We start from the raw sequence: 19,129 nt of genomic DNA on the forward strand, positions 1-19,129 counted from the left end.
TTATATTAAATGTACTGTATATGTTTCTACATGTAAGGTAACATATAATGTGAGTGTCCAAGCAGGACAATAAAATGAGTATCACTGAACACATGTAACAAAGCTTAACCTGTGTATGTCTGATTCATTCTATTAATGTTGTAACAACACAGTAGTGACTTCTGAAACAATACCATCTCCGAGAGTTTATTTCGAGGTGCGTTCTGGGGCTCACATTCACCAGCAACTGTAGTAATCTTCCTCAGGGGGTGGAGGGGCGGCCGGGTACAGGAGGTTGCTAATAACAGCTGCCAGATGTGCAGATTCCCCTGAGTCCATGCACATTCTCACAGACAATGGAATGCTTGTGAGGAGCCCCAACAGGAAGTGAGGTCAGGGCTCTTGACCCCTCCCCTGAAAGCCCAGCGAGAGACACAGCAGTGGGGCAGGCTTAGTGGAGCAGCTCCTCAAAGTGTCCCATCATAAACCCGCTGACAGTGAGTAGTCAGTCTATAAAGTCTGTCTGCTACACATCCATTTCACACTGCTCACTGAAGCTGCCAGCACTTTAAATGAGGAGAACATAAAGTAAAGAGCCTTGAATATGCAGCGTTAAACCATTAAAGTTGTCTCCAACCTCTAGCAATTCCAGCAGATTTATTACAAAGGTTGTTTTTTTGTTTTTTTTCTTTTTCTTTACTGACTATGTTCCACATACCAGCCACTGCGGGGGTGGAAGAGATGAGTGCGGTGAGCGTGGATTGCACAATCTTGATCATTTCTCCCCCACTACACTCTGAGCAGACATGAGTCAAAGCTGGTGAAACTGTTTAGTAAGGGCCAGACACGAAAAAGATTCATTTGGGAACTACTGGTGTATTTCCACTGGGGAGGATTCAATCCCCCTTGTAGACTGACTGTATGATGATCAGTGAGGTGCTCTCCCTTGGTAATTGCACTGATGTCATTCAGTCAGGTAGGACTCAGAGTACAAAGCCTTCATGTATGAGTCTGAAGTCATTTTTGCTTCCTGACATTTAGACCGGTTTCATTTGATGAAGAAAACCCTGTGCAGCTCTTGCTTCTTATCATATACACATGACATCATAGTCACTTGGCACGAGTGCGACTTTGAGGGCAATGACTGTGAAGAGATTATTACCTCCTCTAGTGTTGGACAGAAGCTCTTTCACGGAAGCCAGCACCTGCCCCACTGCATGAGAAGGCGCAGCCCAGATGACTAACAAGCCCTGACTTACCTACACCTCACCCTTATTACAGTTATACCCAGACGTGGTACACACATGTAAAATTACTGTAATGACTCATCACAAACAAATCTAAGTGTGTATTTAGCTTGAAAAATCACAGACTGCCAGGCTTCTTCAGTCTAAATGCATTGATATCATTACATTGTCGTTGAGCTACGTGCATTTTGCAGCTGACCAGAAGAGAAACTGAGCCAGAATGAGCTGAAAGTGGGAGCAAGAGGCAAGAGGAAGTGAGGAGGAGGAGGGAAATCAACATCTGGACTTCATTTGTGTGCACCAGAGTGGAGAAAGGGTCCAGAAATAGGCTTAAAGACGCTTTTCCATATTAATTGCTGTCCACGAGTGCGCACCATTGTTGTGTTTCGACACTGAGACTCGCCACTCTTTCAGTGGCTGTATGACGTTTCCATAACCCGTCTCTCTCTTGTGTGTGTGTGTGTGTGTGTGTATGTGTGTGTGTGTGTGTGGGTGGGTGTGTGTTCGTGCGTGCGTGACCGCGTATTGTGTGAGCGCCTGCAAAAGCCCGTGGAGCTGTTGTTTTCAGAGAGCAGGAGGACAATCACACGGACTGTTGGATTAGTGCGACAAAGAGAAAGTTTCTCTCCGTTAAAGTGAGTCCCTCGTCTTTTGGACTCGGGCTCTTTTGGGGGGATCTTTGTATGATTTCTGCGGTGGCGCACAGACCGGTATGGATTTTACCACTGACTAGACGAGACGCGCCAACTAACATTAGTCTTCAAAGTTTTTGGTTGTCAACGCTGCTTCTCGAGCCCGGAGCAGAGAAAGTTTGGGAAAACCGGTCACCACATGTGAGGAAAAACCGGGGACATCTATTTGTCGGCTCGTCTTTTCGATCATCTGGACTGATTCTCTGATGGGGTGAGTAGCGTCCTCAAACTAGTGCTGGTGTGACAGTCTGCATGTGCTGCAGGAACCGAACAAAAGGACCTGATGTCTGTCTGTTCTGCTTTCTATTGTCCTACTGCAGAAATGATTTACAGTTTAACTTGAAGCGACTTACTTTCGTTTATTGCGGCTCCCAAATAACACATGGTGGGTTTGGAAAACGCCACGAGGTTACTCATTACACAAACCAAATTAATAATTGATTCACAGAAAGTTTCCATTCAGCGGATTCAGCGCCGTTGACGTTGGAACACCTGGCTGCTGCACTTTGACTTGCAGCCTGCAGACGCACGGAATATTTGAATTCCGTGTGACAGCAGCGTTTGCTAAACATTATGTTATAATGAATAACACTGCGTGGGAGAGGGGATGGAGGGTGTGTGTGTGTGTGGGGGGGGGGGGGGGTCAGTTCAGGCCGCTGCATCATATGTAGCCTGTCTGTATGAGCTCTGCTCCCCAAGAGCGTCATCGCAGAGACCCCCATACCGCAAACGCATTATGTTCCTTGAAGCCGTTGCGCAGCCTGCTGTGCCCCCCCCCCCACCTCACCCCAGCCCCGCGCTCTGACCCCTACGATGTTGTTGAGGCTTGTTCATCCGTCACTCTAAAGAAGGCATTGTATTGAAAGGATGTATTAATAAGACAAAAGCTCCCATTATCCCCATGTACAGGAGTTAATCTAATGGGGCTGGAGATGTGCTACATAGAGAAATCAGCACAAAGCTTGAACTGAATGTGCTACAGACTTCAAATGTGCTGAATATAAATGTGCATTGGAACGCTTTAACAAGAAAATGTATGTATGTTTAGAGGATTTGCGTCTTTTCTAGGCCCAGTGGTGACATTTCCTTATCTTCACTCTATCGCCCTACTCTGACTTAATAGCACATGCTGTTTCATTGTGTCCAAGAGAGACAGCCATGAAAAGAGGGATACATAGGTGTCAGCAGTGCAGCCATGAAACATCCTGTTGTGGGAGAATCTTAAAATCACTGAGAGATAAGATGATAAGGCGAAGGAGCTAATGTTTATTGCTCAGATAAAAGCTCTCATCCATCACTCTCTATCCTGTGCTTGGTCTGGTTCAGCCCATTAGCAGTCAATATCTAACTGCAAAGGCCTGTGGTGACATAATATGTGTGTGTGTGTGTTTGTGGGTGTGTGACATACATATACATATATATATATATACACACACACACACACATATATATATATATATATACACACACACACACACACACACACACACACACACACATATATATATATATATATATATATATATATATATATATATACATATATATACACACACACACACACACACACACACACACACACATATATATATATATATATATATATATATATATATATAGACGATGGATGATGCCGAGGGGTATCTCCTCCCAGATCTGGTCCAAGGCATCACTGAGCTCCCGGACAGTCTAAGGTGCAACCAACACATAATGTCCCAGAGGTGTTTTATTGGATTCAGGTCAGGCGAGCGTGGGGGTCAGTCAATGGTATCAATTCTTTTATCCTCCAGGAACTGCCAGAATGCTCTCTCTACATGAGGACGGGCATTGTTGTCACCAGGAGCAACCCAAGACCCACTGCACAACTGTAGGGTCTGACAGTGGATTTCATCCTGATACTCAGGGTGCTGTTATCTGGCCTGTAGACGTCTCTGTGTCCCTCCATTGATACGCCTCCCCATCACTGACCCACCACCAAAACCGTCATGATAAACAATGTAACAGCATAACATTCTCCACAGCTTCTCCAGATCTTTCATGTCTGTCACATATGATCAGGGTGAACCTGTTCTTATCTGTGAAAAGCAGACCTGCCAATTCTAGTGTTCTATGGCAAATGCCATAGAAGGCCATAAAGGTCATTTTGTAAGGCTCTGACAGTGCTCATCTTGTTCCTCCTTGCACAAAGGAGCAGATGCCGGTCCTGTTGACCTTCAATGGCCCTATCCAGCTCTCCTAGAGTAACTGCCTGTGAACTGGAATCTTCTATGTGCTCTTGAGACTGTGATGAGAGACGCAGCAAACCTTCTGACAAAGGCATGTGCAATGTGACAGGAGTTGAACTGCCTGTTCAACCTCTGTAGGGGCCAGGTATCACCTCATTCTACCAGTAGCGACACTGACCCTAGCCTAGTGAAAAAACTGTCAGAAAAGATGATAAGGGAAAAAATGTTAGTGGCCTCCACCTGTAAAATCGTATCTATTTTGGGGGTCTCATTGTTTCCCCTCTAGTATATACATCTTTATATATATATATGTAAATCAAGGTGATGTGGTATCACGTTCAGCAGAGTTTAGTGAGTGAACTATCAGGTTTGAAGGCCCTGTCAGCAGGTTCAGTGTTGCTGGTTTTGTTTGAGAGCAGCTTGGTTTCTTTGAGGCCTGCACAGCTGCTTAAGGCCCTGATGCTTCTCCCAGAATGCTTTGGGCCTGCTAGAGACAGGCCATGATACAGCACAGATACTTGGCCTTTGTGAGGGTGCTCTAAACAGAGTCAACTTATCGTCCAGACACTGCACAGCCCCACGCCAGCGCAGCTCTTTACAGACAGGAGCACATATGGTATTAGACCTAGCAGTTTCTATACAGGAACTTAAAAATGCTTTATGTTAGACTGCAAGTCTCTGTCCAGCAACCCATGACATCATGAGCTGGAGATTTGTGTGTTACTGACCCACCTCGCTGTGCTGAAATCGGACCCTTCTCAATGGGGACAGCCAGGGATAGCGTGAGAAATGAAGACAAAAAGATGATCTGAGTAAATAAATATATGTTTAAGTGCATGGATGGATAAATAAATTAATGGTAATTTGGTGGTGGGAACTGGATTTGCGGGACTTTTTATTTAACGTAACAGGTCACTAGGGGGTTGAAGGCGGGTATGGGTGGTGAGTGGGTGGTGTCGATCCCAGAAGGATGCTCAGGTTTCACTTTAAGCCTGGGAGCATACTGCTAATAGGAAGCAGTGAGAAGGCTTTTCCTTGGGGAGACTGGTTTTTCTATTGTTGTCTGCATTCACTACTTTATTCAAACAGATCGGAGGAGTAACAACATTGAAAGATCAGAGGAGTGACCTGCCAGATGCATCCGGGCTTTAACCTGGTTAAATAAAACCAATCAGACTTCAGTGCATAACTTTAGGATAAGAATAGGAGCCAAGTTAGATCACAGAAAACAATACATTGTCTTTTACATTGCCTTTGTGCATTTCTCAGGGATATTAATATTCGGTAGGTGATAGCTATCTGGGTACTACAGGCTCACAGAGTCATAGCTGGTGCTCCCCCATTCACTGAAAAACACTTTCTTTGGGTGTGGCAGCTGAAGCAAAATAAACGCCTTCTGTTCACAAGCCGAAGTGCAAGTCACAACACACAGCTGACAGCATGTAGCTTGCTGATTCACAGCCAAGACCTGGGAGTGTCTCGGATCAGTGAAATAAATATGGTGTCCTCTGCCTTTTTCCTTTTTTGCAAAAACATGTGAGAGAAAGGATGTCACTAAAGTGCTGGCTCCCTTTTGGCAGGTAGACGAACACACAAAACAATCGGCCCATGTTGCAAGGAGATATTGTTCGTGCTGTTATGATCATTATATAAACATTTACATAAGCTGATATTTAGTGGAAAAAAGTTGGTCTATTTTAGGACACCGTTGTACCCAGTGAAACAATTTGTTAGCTTTAATGTCTCCTGTTACATTCCTTTTCCACTTGAGGGACTTACACAAACTATAGGACCCCCCATGACCAGGTACTAATGCTTGTAGCAGCATGCCAGGATTTCCCTGATGCTCTCTAGTGTGGGGATAGGCTTAGACCGGCCCTTGTTCCAAAATCCTGTCAGTTGGAAGTCATGCAGTAAAGGTTTTTACAACTGTGAGTGGCATTTTTCTTTGTACAACATCGCTCCACAGACATTATACATGTTTTAAAGACAATGACAAGTAGATTTGAATACAAGGTTTCTGGTTACTGCTGTGGCTTTGGATGGGATTTGTAGCACGTTGCAACCTCTCTTTAGGTTGTACAGTGTGATTTATGAACTGCATGGGAACAACCTCAGACTGTCTGTTCTTGTGGCAGGCTTAATCAGTGTGGTCATGTTGTGGTTTTCTGATTTCTGGTCATTCTCAGCACTCACTCTGGAGTGATCTGGGAGCAGGTACACTGGAAGATGCTGTGGTTTTGGTGACCTTCTTCTCTGTTGGAAGCCTTTGTTGCACACTTAGCTTTGTTTGTGCAGCTGGAAACCTCTGCAGCATTACTTCTACAACAACCTACATACATCCAGAAGTAAGCTGAATGGTATTCTTGGATTTTAAAATGCCCCATGCAGCCAGTGAGAGCCTGTTGAAGCCATTCATTAAGTTTGGAACTGAAAGTTGTCTTCCTAACGAGCTCTTTCAGATTTTCTAATGACTGAAAGGATTTAAAATAGGGCAAAATAGCCTACTGTGATGATATTGTGTGAAGACACAATAAAATTAACCTCTGGCATAATCCAAACAGGGTCATTATAGAGGCCAAACTGATCCATTGCAACAGACAGATTGAGTGGAAGTGAAGAATAGGATGACTGTTTAAACAGCCGTTTCAGATGAGTCTCATCTAGGTCAAAGTCAAGTAGCTGTTGTCTTGTACCCTCTGAAAAGTTGCACTGCAGCAATATTCACTTTGTGTGTAGTTTGTTATGTTTGCAAAATGTCCCTTGGAAAACCACTCTACCCAAACCTTGCACATGGCTCTGTAAAGCTGCATAGAAAGCCAAGGTATTTACTGTGGGGCCTTTTCTTTAAAAAAATGTATTTGTGTGATGCTGCCAGGAAATAAAACAGACATCGCATCCCTCCAAAACTGTGCTCTTGATTCACTTTCCATGCACACATTTGGTGGTCACTAGAAGGAAGTTGCTGTATTGTAACCAAATATTTTATGATACAAAAATATTTTATGACATTATATCCTCATGTCAGTGAGGCCGATTTATGTTGTCATCACAAGATGTTTTTCAAAAATAAATTTGGTCTTAAAAACAAGCCATTGTTAAATTGTGTGAAATACAGAAGTACAACTGCGGACTGTGTGGACACAACAATGTTCTCTCACCAGGCAACAGTGTTATTCTCCAAAAACAGAGACGAGTTAAATGGATCTGTGTTTGCCAGAGGAGAATGAAGTTGTTTTCCTATGCTGGACCATCAGGGGAGGTGGAGGGCCTCCATCTGTACATGACGTTATCATTGGGAGCTAGGCAGAAGGAACCAAGGCGGCTTGTGCCACTGGTGTTAGCCCACGTTGATGGTATAATTTTGCTTTGTGCAATCCTTTGTTTTTTCACCAGCACCAACCATACGCTCTTCCACTGTGTCTTTGGTTTTCGGCATGATGTGCTCGGTGCACTGAAAATCAGTTCAACACAAGTGGAGCAAACACATAAATGTTGTCATGGCTCATTAGCACGCCATGTAACAAATAATCACAAGTTCTCTCACGGCAACCACACAGGTTCCCAACAAGCCAACAGAACATGAGAAGGGGTGGAGTTCAAGGTCTGGCAACACAGTAGAATAGGAGCAGGGAGCTAGGACAAAAGAGACGTAAAAGAGGGTTCAAAGCCTTTCATTAGGGGAGACCTCATTGTAAAGACAAGAACATGGGGAGGTGTGAGATGGGCAGAGCAGCTGAAACTTGAATCAAGCACACCTAAGCACTTGAGGTTTTCAGTGGAGACTAGCAAGACCTGACATAACATCATTTGCTGCATTGTATCAGCTAGTGTTTGCACTGCATTTGTGTTCATGTCGCCATGTGGTTAACACTAGTCTACGTTTACTGGATGCAAATCAGAAAAATTCTCAGCGTCTTCTGTGTGGTTTACCGCGGTTCAATGATGTTTAAATTCTGAGAATAGTTGTTTTTGTTTTTTTGTTTCTTAGTTTTTTTTTTTGCAGAACATAATGATAAACGTCAGGTACGCATCCGGCATACTGTTCAAAAACAGTCTTTTAGTCTTAATGATAAGGATGATAAAGGCATTGTTTTGTTATGCATGAAGATATGTGAAAAATATATAGGATGCATATGTAGTTGAAGTTGTAGTGAGAGTGGATTGTGCAGCATGCGTCGTAATGAAGTCTGTAATAGGGGGCTATGAGAACATGTCTGCTCCAGATGTGTGCTAAATAAATCTTTCTTGATGTGCATTTAATCACCTCTTTGTGGCTTTGTCCTTTGATCTCTGTGGTAAAGTTTAAGATATACTAGTGGAGGAGGGGGGTGTTAGAATGAGGATGATGTGGCTCGGGAAATTGGGGAGCAGCATAAAAGGGAGATATGCAAAGTAGAGCGATAATAAACGTGAATAATTAGGAAACCAGTGACTTAAGTTGACAGGAGTGGTCCAAGAGTGAAGGCATTACAGTAATTACCTCTCAGGCTCTATCCTCGGAGATCCCCCACCTCTCATTGGGGCAGACTGGGGGGAAGGGGGTGTCTGCCAGTCATGTGGGTTATGGCTCCTGAGGGTATATGATGCCCTTCTTTATGGGGCTCTTTGTCTCCTGTTTAGCTCACCGCCACCAAGAGCCCCACAGCATGTGCTGCCTTAAAGCGTTACAAAGTTGAACTGGTGAACTGAGGAGGAATGTAAAAACAAGTCAGATCACTGCGAAATACAGTGAAATTAACAAACACGTTTTGTTCTGACAGAACTGTGCTAACAGACTGGACATCTCAGAAAGGGCTGTGCCCAAACTGTCAAACTGTATGATGAGCTAAAGGGTAATCCCTAATTATATGATGAAACCCCATGTATTTGGGACACCCACTCCCCTAATATCTAGCAGCTTAGATATAGATTTAATGAAGCATGACGGTGTTAGCATAATAACAGACTAAGAGACAGGGAAGTTTAAAATGTAAGCTTAAACACAGAGTAAATAACACAAGACGGAACTGTTTCATCTTTCAGCAAAAAGGAACCGTTTTGCTCTGTGGCCCCTCATCTCATGCTATTTTGCTAGTATCCTAACACTGATGGCGACTTGTAATAAATACTTCTGTATTTTTTGTTGCAAAAAAAGGATGTAATTTCTCTGTGATATGATTTCGCAAGTAACAAATACTTCTTTGCCAGGATTAATTTTTTCCCTTAACGCTGTTGTTGTTGTTGTTCCCCCAGCTAAATTTCTCTCAAAACTAGAAATTGGGAGACATTGCAGGCCCCCATCTCATATATCTCAGCCTGTTCTGCCTCTCGACTGTGCAAGTTACAGCGCCACACTGAAACAGACTCTCATCTTGTACTTCCCCTTCAAACTTCTATTTTTTATTTGTCCGGTGAGTCTCTGCTGTTTCAAAACAACAGATCCAGCAGACTTTTTCTTTTGCCAGTATTTCACTGTATTTCATCCATCTTCAACCCACGCTTTCGTCCCTTGAGTACAATGCTGCAGTGTGTGAAATCACTGCCAGAGTGAGTCTCTGTCTCAAAGGATTTTACTACTTTGATTTTCCAGCGTTTCGGAAATATGAGTAAACATCCGTATGGTGTATATCTAGTCAGTAGTAAGTAACATGTGACTGCAAGTCTAGCACCCTTAGCTTCAATTTTTAATTGTGATTCTAAGGAAAACTTGCTCATGGGATTTCATTTTGTGAAAGTACAATATTAATACAGTGTTTTTTTTTTTGTGGATGACAGAACTGTCACTAACTACCACAGGAGGAAGTTGAGGTTGTTCATTCTTTGGTGCTTAGTTTGACCTTGAACATCAACATTTTTAATGTTGTCTTCATCTAAGCTGCGCTTCTTTATCGTTGTTTTTTCCATCATCTTTTATCAGCGAGCTTGTCTGCAGTATGGCATGTAACAGAGATAAGAGCAACGGCTTACGATAAGCTCAGGCAGTAAGGACTAAGGCTGTGAGCGCTGTTCTGCGTTTAGTTAGATTTTAAAGAAGACATGCTGTTGAATAAGAGAGTAAACAGTGTGTGACTATGTTGCCTAAGCCGTGATCAAGGTCATATGAAGAACCAAGACACATTGTAGTCATGCGACTGCAACAGCATGAACCCTCCTCATCACAGTTACACTGACACTGGAAACATGAATGCCTTTTCCTGGTAATTAAGTGTGAACAAATCAATAGTGCTGCTGTGCTGATGTGAACAGATTTCACACACAGAGCCCCGGGGTTCAGAGTTAGATAGGACAGTAGAGAGTCATTGTAGCCACCTGCAGCAGACACAGTTCATCCTGTGTGTGTTTTGTGGTTGCACAGCATGATGGCTCTGTTCAATTGAAGTCCTCATCTTATTGGGCCCACGTGTGGATATGCTTGCTATAACCTTAAATAGCACTGAGCTGTCAGTGTGAAGAGCAGCTACAATGTATGGTATTGCTGATCAAGTTTGAGAAACAGAAAAGAAAAAAAAAATGTCTGTGGGTGCCGCTTTAAGCATGCATCTTTCACTTTAGTCATTTCCTTTGAATTTAAGCTCTCGTGGTAGCAGCGGTGAAACTTTGTGGTGGTAATAGTTGTGTTTTCTCCTGCGTGTCTGACAAGTCGACGCTTGACTGGGGGAAATTTCTGCCTACATTGCTGTACTTTTCTCATGGAATTTTTTTGTATTGGAGGCTCGGCTCGTTTGCTGTACTGTCCCTGCATGCAATCATCTTCACACCTTTGGGTTGTAATGCCCCACAAGCAATCTTAATTTAAATTACATCCTGTTTGAATGTCAAGACTCGGATGTGTTATTTTACATGATGTTTAGCTGATCATCTCCATTGCATCAGTGCCTCAAAAACAGTGAATATGTTTCCAAAAATGGCGACAGTCAATGTCCTGCGGCCTCCAGGTTAGTTAAGAGATGCTGGACACTAAAGGCTGTGCAGACTGAGCCTTTCCACAGCTAAAGCAAAGCACCTCTCCAAACCATTAATGGCTGTGAAACTGTACAGGATGCATGCTGTATATCCATGATGGATTACTTTGTGGCTGTGCTTAAAACTGGGGGGAGATTAAGCCCAGAAGGGAGCCATTCAGTCTCCTTAAAATGGAAAATGAGCCTTAGACGATTAACATTTTCATATTTTAGTCCTAACAAAGGAGCGTTGTCTGCTATAGTCTCATAATACAACACTTTTATAGCACAAAAAAAAACAACAAAACACTTGGTCTGCAGGAAAAGAAGCAGAATTATGTGCTATGTTGCCACTACAGCGACTTATAAGCGATGAGTGTAAAGGGCAGATAAAGAAAGATGTGCTACAGGATGTTTCAGACCACAAGCGGCTCAACCGTGAAACGTGTTTAGCGTTTCTTCTAACTAAACAAACAGTTAACACATTTCAGTACAAACAAACCTGCAAAAGGAAACTGTCCAAACATAGGTCAATCACTGCCCCTATTGCTCCTATCTAGACTAAAATGTTTGTCGGAGATTGTGAGGGAACGTGTGTGTGTGTGTGTGTGTGTGTGTGTACCAAAAAATGTGGACATGCACGGTATGCTGTGTCAAGGTTTAGGAGTTCTGTTCTTGTTGTGTTTTCCTCCTGAGAAAGTAGAGCCAGGTTAAAGTGGAGGATGACAGGTGTAATGGGGCACCGTTGTCTTGGTTTTTGGTGAGCAAACGCTCTGCTAATTGGGGCTTATCAGGTGTTTCTGGGAAAAACACCTGAGGCTTTTGTGCAGCTGTCAACCCCATGATGGAGAGGGGCTCTCTCTGTCTCTTGTTAGGATTAGAAGCAAAAAAAAGAGTCAACTTTCGGTAAAAACCATCTTTCTCTTTTGAATCATCTTTTGGATGTTAGAAAATCTATGCTGCACATGTAATTGTTGTTGTGCGATAAGAAGGATCACACAAACTTTCTTATAGGATATCCTGTCTCTGATGACTTCCTTTGTCTCGTTTGCACCTTAATGCCCTGCTGTGCGCTGTTGTTTCTTTCATCACGTTTCGTAACCTTGTCTCAGCTTTGCAGGATGTTGTTATTTGTCTTTCTGCAAGCTCGCTACACCTTCACCTACATCACAGTACCCGTTTACCAAAGTAATGAAGCTCAGCTTCTTTATGATCTCTAATAAAAGAATTTCTTAGCTCATGTTGCTTTCTGTTTGCATTACTTAGCAAAGGAAACCTACAAAAATCACTGGTCAACATGGCGTGACAGCATTGTGGACGTGTTATGTTTAATGTAGAAGTGTGTTAGTAATGTCTGGATTGCACATCTGTCTCAACTATGATGACAGTGATGAAGCCATTTTGCCAGGACGTCAGCACTGCTGTTGACCAATCCCTGTGAAAACACTGCATTGCGTGAATTGCACATGGCAGGTGGCGGAGCAGGAAGGTGCTGTGGTGAGACAATGCTTTAGCAAAACCAGCCTGTCAGGTTTCCGCACACAGCAAAATCCCTTCATGACAAAAACCAAGGACTCCTTGGTGACAGAAGGACCTTGAGCTGTCTACACAACATTCAGAAAAGAGAAGTGTCCTGAGAAAATGTGGCAGAGCCGAGAGAAAACCTGAGCCGAAACACATCAAAGTCAATGCTTATTTTCTCTTGGCAAACTGGAGGCTCTGGAGATACAGAGCTGGTCTGTATCTGCTGACTTTTCCAGTAATAAAATTATAGTCTGCCATAATATAACCTGATTTAATTACGCTGGTGCAGATGGAGCACGTGTTCGGCCTCAAGCCTTCTATTTGTGTCTATTAATGGAGCTCAAAGGGCAGGAGATAGACGAATGGTCCTGATACAGCGGTTCTGATAAAGAAATGCTCAACTGTAAATACATTTGTATTATGATACAGTTGCAGCAGCCAAATGGAAGTGCACTGTGCCATTATTAAGGCTGAAGGGCAATGCTCTCCACACTCAAGCAGACTATTGTTCTTTGTTCCTGCTTGAGGAAATGGTGTGCTGGTTATTACTAGCAACCAATAGCAGCTGTGCTGAACCTGCCCATATGTAGGGGGGATTCTGTGTCAGAATTAGCTGTGTGTGTGAAGAAAGATTTCTGCACACATGTAAAGTTCTAAAGTTGGTGCAACACATTACGCTGATGGATTTGTACGTGTGTGTGTGTGTGTTTGCTCATCACGGTGATTACTCAGATGCCTGGCTTTGTGTCCAGATGCCGTTCCACATGCATGCTCTCTGCCTGGCTTTGTCTTGCTCCCTCTTCATCTTTCAGTACTCTTAGGTTTTATGTCAAATCCCAGCACAACAGATAAGAGTTCGAGCCCCTGTTTCCACTAAAAGCTGCTGTAGCTGTCCAGGCTAGTTTGTGGAGACGAGCAGTGGAAGCATCAGTGTTGAGTTACCTTTGGAGCTGGCTTGCTGAGGGATCCTGTTACTTTTGACAGGTTGAAGAAACAGCTCCACCTCTAATTAGATTTCCAGAGCCTCTAACTTTTCTTTTTTTCAGCTCTGTAGCTGTATCTCATTTTGTTTTATTTTTTTATATAGGTTTATCATTGAAAACGTTAATTTTAAATCACTCTTCACAGATTTTCTTCAGTGTGTTCACAATGGATACAGCAAAATATGCCAGTAAAGCAACAAGCTTTATATGTACAATAATTATTCTAACCAATTACTTACTACGCTACAATCAAGTATTAAAAAGCTTTATACTCATAATGATTGGAAAACTTCCACCCTTTTTCTTCTAAGCAACTATTTGATTTGCTGTCAGCTTTTCTGCACTGGTTGGAAGGGGAGGGCGAGGGTGAAGAGGTCTGGCTGATCCACAAGCTATGCTAAAGTTTCAAGAGGTAGCTCACTGAGGTGGAATGGTTTGCTCCCCACAACAATGCCATGTGTTGACAGCCGAGTGCTCGGACAGGGTTAGTGGAATTCAAACTGCAAGCGCAGCCCTTTGTCTAGACACCAGAATGGACAGCACCTTGCAGAGAATTTATTCTACTACCTGAAGATGGTCTGTACCCGTAGAGCTTCAACATGCAAACAAGGGAAGAACTTTAGATGTTAATAAGATCCAAAGTAAATAGAGGTTTCCCCACATAGCTATTTTAATCATACTGTGCAACTCCCATATGAGCCATTGGATTATCACACGTCATTATTAGAGTGAAGTAAGTTCTAACTGCCTTTAGTTTGGAAAATAACAAATGGACACAGTGACTCTTCATGCTGAAGCGTTGGTATTTATAGTTGCTCTTATGCTTAATCAACTCAAGGAAAATGAAGCAGTTTTTATTTTAAATCTGTATGTTGTACGTTATAAGAGGAGGAGTGCATTGCTTTGCCAAAAATGTGTGTTTGCTTTGTGACAGTTTATTTCAACAGTGCAACAAAATCTCCCTTGTCAGTAATCCACGCCTTCTCTCTCTTTTTGTGTGCCTGCAGGTGACCCACATAGAGATCCTGAGACGTGACTGTGGGACAGGCAGGTCTCCCACGCAGCAGCGGCCCTCTTCCTGTCCTTTTCTTAAAGGCAATGATTATCAGCATAGACAACTTGCACAACTCCACTGTGTGAATGAATCTTTGTCGAAAAGCCGTCGGGCTTTGCCACCCTGTCACCATGAAGAGCAAGTATTCCCAGTACTACAATCGGACTTTGATCCACTCCTACTATGCCTTTGCAAAGAATATGACCACTCATGACCTGGAGAAGGTCATTGAGAATAAAAAACAGCTCACCACCCTTCACATTGTCATTGTGGTTCTCTGCACCATCATCATCCTGGAGAATCTGCTGGTCCTCATTGCTGTCTGCCGCAACAAAAAGTTCCACTCTGCCATGTTTTTCTTCATCGGCAATTTGGCCTTCTCTGACCTTCTGGCAGGCTCAGCCTACATAGCCAACATTTTCCTATCAGGGTCAAGGACCTTTGAGCTGGTACCTGTGCAGTGGTTCATCCGGGAGGGCACAGCATTTATCGCTCTGGCAGCTTCGGTCTTCAGTTTGTTGGCAATAGCTATTGAGCGATATATTGCTATTACCAAGGTGAAGGTGTATGGCTCCAACAAAACATGCCGCATGTTCCTCCTGATAGGAGCTTGCTGGGTCACCTCCATCCTACTTGGAGGACTTCCCATCATTGGCTGGAACTGCATCAACAACCTCCCTGAATGCTCAGCCGTATTGCCACTCTACTCTAAGAAATACATCCTCTTTGTTGTCACCATTTTCAGCCTCATACTATTATCCATTGTCATCCTGTATGTGAGGATCTATTTGATTGTACGCTCTAGCCGCCAGGAAGCGACCAACGCACCAGCCTATGCTCTGTTGAAGACAGTCACTATAGTGCTGGGTGTCTTCATCATGTGCTGGTTGCCTGCTTTTACCATCCTCCTTCTAGATTCATCCTGCGGGATACAGTCCTGCAAAATCCTCTCCAAAGCAGAAATGTTTTTTGGCTTTGCCACTCTGAACTCAGCGCTTAACCCAGTAATCTACACGCTGCGCAGCAAGGACATGAGAAAGGAATTCCTGCGTGTGTTGTGCTGCTGGGGCGTGCTGCAAAGTGGGCGGCCCGCAGAACGTTGTCTGGTCCCACTGAAGAGCTCTAGCTCTCTGGAACACTGCACTAACAAACACGAACACCAGACCACACCCATCATGCAAGATTGTACCACCTGTGTCTGATACGGTGAAAACAACTGCTTGTGTGTATTGTGTGTATGTGAGTATAAGTGAGAGATAACGTGTCTATCGAGCGTGAGATCAAGTAGAGAGGCTGTGATGAGATGGAGATATGTTAAAGAAATAGGGGTGGACTGGCATGCCTAGCTAGGCTGTGACACAGCTGTCTGTGGAGACACATTATACGTTGCAAATATTTTCCATTTGTGAATTCACAATCAACATTCAGTTAATTCTATGCAATGAGTTTAACGCAATGTATTTACCAAGGGAACCGATACAGTGAGAACTGTGAAAAGAGCTTTCTCATGGGTACTCTCATTAATATGGAGTTGAAAACCATTTTAATGTATATCCTTGTCGTGTTTTTGCTGTTTTTCTTCCTAAACATGTAAACCCCGATTGAAAGCCAAAAACAGAAACATAACATGCATAATATCAAGGTTATGTTGAGTTGCATTTCAAGAAGTGCATCAATTGCTAAGTTGCACTTTGTAGATGATTTCAGAGATAGATTCTTGTTCCTGTAACGTTTAAGCGGATTAGGTTTCTCTGATATATGTATACATTAGGCCTTCAGAGTTACCACTCTTTACAGAGCTGTAGCCTGCAATCGGGTTCACTCTGCTCTGCACTCTGCAGAAGCCAAACTACCACAGGCCCCTCCTCAACGGAAAACCAGGTCTATATATTTCCTATATAACTGTGTTTAAACCATTTGATAAACTACAACAAGCTAACATAGTCTGCTTACATTTAATGCATGAATTTCTAACTCATTTGTAAGCGCTAATAAAAAAAAATGTATCATGTAATCCAGCTCCAGCTTCCATCACTAACACCCCCTCCCTCATTTGTCATCTTAGTCTGTCACCTTGCTTTTACCGTTGTCTTTTGTATCTCAAGAGTTTCCACTGAGGAAGGCCCAATCAGAATGCACATTTACTGAACTGAGTTGGCACCGGTGCATTTTACTGAATGACATCTGTCCAGTAGTTTTGATTAAATGTACTGATGTGCTGATTGTGTTGTAGCAATGAAGCAGTGCTAACTCTGTTTGTGCCTTCCTCTTAAAGGAAATAGGCTGAATGTATGTATGAAGTGTTTGGGGCAGGTGCCCCATCATTGACAGTATTATTGATCATTATTTTAAATTACCAAGTCATTGAAAACCAGAAAGTAGGATGAACAGGGTAGGTCACTCTCAGTGTGAAGTCTTAAATAGCATAATGAACAACGCAACTTGTGAACATCCTGGTTTAATTTGCTAGCCAAATACCTTGAGCAACTTGTAAGCAAGTCTTATCTTTCCAAAAAACCCCTACAAAATAAGAAAAGGTCTGCTTCGAAGCACAGGAGAGGGTGTCTCCTTGGGAGGCCAACTTCATTCATCCTTATTCTATGACATCCTACAACACACAAATTCCTTGAGCACTAGGACGTCCTGTAGTGTACTGTATGGTTCCTGTTGTTCAAGCTTACACTAACATTTTTCTCATAGACACAGTTAAACTCTTCTCTCCTTCAGTGTTTCTTTTTTATTTTTTTATTTTTTTACATGTAGATGGCCAAGTTGAAATGGTGAAAAGCACTTTGGCAGCTCCAGTGATGTTTGCTTTCCCCCAGTTTTTTCAGACAGAGAGGTGTTTCAATCTGTGTACCTATCAAGTACTTGTGTTGATTTTTACGATAAATATATGAATACCTATGTATGTTTGTAAGTATGTATGTATCTTTGTACAGTATGTATGATCTGTGTTGTTTGAAATGTCTTGTGTGCAATAGCCTTGTGTGTTCTGTAGCACGCTGCCTGTGTTAAATCGGTACAATCTGAAACACTAATGTAGGTACATAAACATTTTGCATTCCCTTTTTTATAAAATAAATGAAATACTGAAAGAATTCATTTGTGTGTTTGAGAGTAATTCTGAGCTGTAAACACATTTAATTGCAGGTGGAGTTTATCTGCAGGTCCTGAGATGCCTCTCTATTGTGCCTACATGTGGGGAGTATTCAGAATGAAGCATTTAATCCAAACATGCCATGACATGGTCAGGAAAACACCAGCTTCAACATGAACGCACAAATCGTGCATGCAAATGGTTCTTGGCTATTAATCATTACTCTCTTACCTAATAAAATTGTTCAATTGCTTAAAGGCTAAAGCAAGACAGGCCTATGCTGGGAAGCTGGGGAGAGGGCAAGGAGGATTAAAATGGGGTGTGGTGAAGAAGAATGTCTATTTGTAAGATAGTTTTCTGAGAGAAGCATAAATAATGACCCTGAGAGATGTTTTTGGGTAAGGGGAGATTTGGGGTGAGGGGAGAGGCTGACTTATAGTGGCCTTGGGAGAGCTGGGCCTGTTTCCTGTCAGACATCCAGGATTCCTGGGTGGGAACATTGGCTGAATCAGCCCCAAGAGGCTGCACTGCTGGGATGTCTGCCAGGTCTTTCCAGTGCCCTGCAGGATATGACATCAGGCTCAGAAACCTGTAGGTGAAGCTGTGTACACAGAAACATTTAAGGCAGCACACAAGACCGACTTAATCCTTGAAAATGGGACAGTTTGAAATAGTTTACAAGAAAGCTAAACATTGACAAAAAAAACCAACAATCTGGTGGAACAGGTCCATGAGATTATGTAAATATAGTACACGCACACAATTGAACAAATTGCTTTGGTATAAAAAAGTGACCACTGCTCAGTTAAAATAGAAACTGACAGTAAATGTAAGATAAATATCTTATCTGAATAAATATGAGGGAGTAAAACCATTGGAAACCTTCATTTGGCTTCACAGAAAAGGCAGACTATTAGGATCCGCTGTGACATAGTGCCACCTTGTGGTATGATAGACATGTAGGTAGTGTGATGTTAAAAATACACATCTATAGTAAATGAAATAAGTGATACCCCATCTACATTAACTGACTACTACTTCAACCTCTACCACTACTACAACTATTAATACTATTATATTATTGTTGTTGTTATCATTAGTATCTGATAATACATAGCTAATAGGTATTTGATTAATGGTTGCAGCTCTAAGCTATACAAAAAGGGGGATATCTCAGAGATGGTAAGTAAGTATTTTATCAACTACTGTACTTAAGGACAATTTTGAGGTACTTTTACTCCAATTCAGAGGGAAATATTGTACTTTTAGCGTCCTTGCATTTGTGCAGATGTAGAGTAACCGAGCAGAATAAATTGAAATAGGCTCCACCATTACCAGATGCTGTTTTTGTCTTGTCTTTTATTTTGTTACTTTTTGTTAAAATCTTTCTCTTTCGCAGTTT

At 42.5% G+C, this 19,129-nt stretch overlaps 1 protein-coding gene across 1 annotated transcript; it reads left to right on the forward strand.

Annotated features, from left to right (window-relative positions):
* The first annotated feature begins 1,374 nt into the window (after positions 1–1,374).
* On the forward strand, positions 1,375–17,728 carry s1pr2 (sphingosine-1-phosphate receptor 2). The gene is made up of 2 exons (XM_026352721.1): positions 1,375–2,129; positions 14,581–17,728. Exon 2 carries the CDS (start codon positions 14,714–14,716, stop codon positions 15,827–15,829), a length of 1,116 nt encoding a protein of 371 aa, XP_026208506.1. The 5' UTR covers positions 1,375–2,129; positions 14,581–14,713; the 3' UTR covers positions 15,830–17,728.
* Positions 17,729–19,129: the final 1,401 nt, after the last annotated feature.

This window comes from Anabas testudineus, chromosome 8, assembly GCF_900324465.2.
Source record: "Anabas testudineus chromosome 8, fAnaTes1.2, whole genome shotgun sequence".
In the NCBI taxonomy this organism is placed as follows: Eukaryota; Metazoa; Chordata; class Actinopteri; order Anabantiformes; family Anabantidae; genus Anabas; species Anabas testudineus.

Bases quoted from the DNA above. Each gene is read 5' to 3' on its own strand.
- s1pr2 (XM_026352721.1), top strand. From the start codon at position 14,714: ATGAATCTTTGTCGAAAAGCCGTCGGGCTTTGCCACCCTGTCACCATG.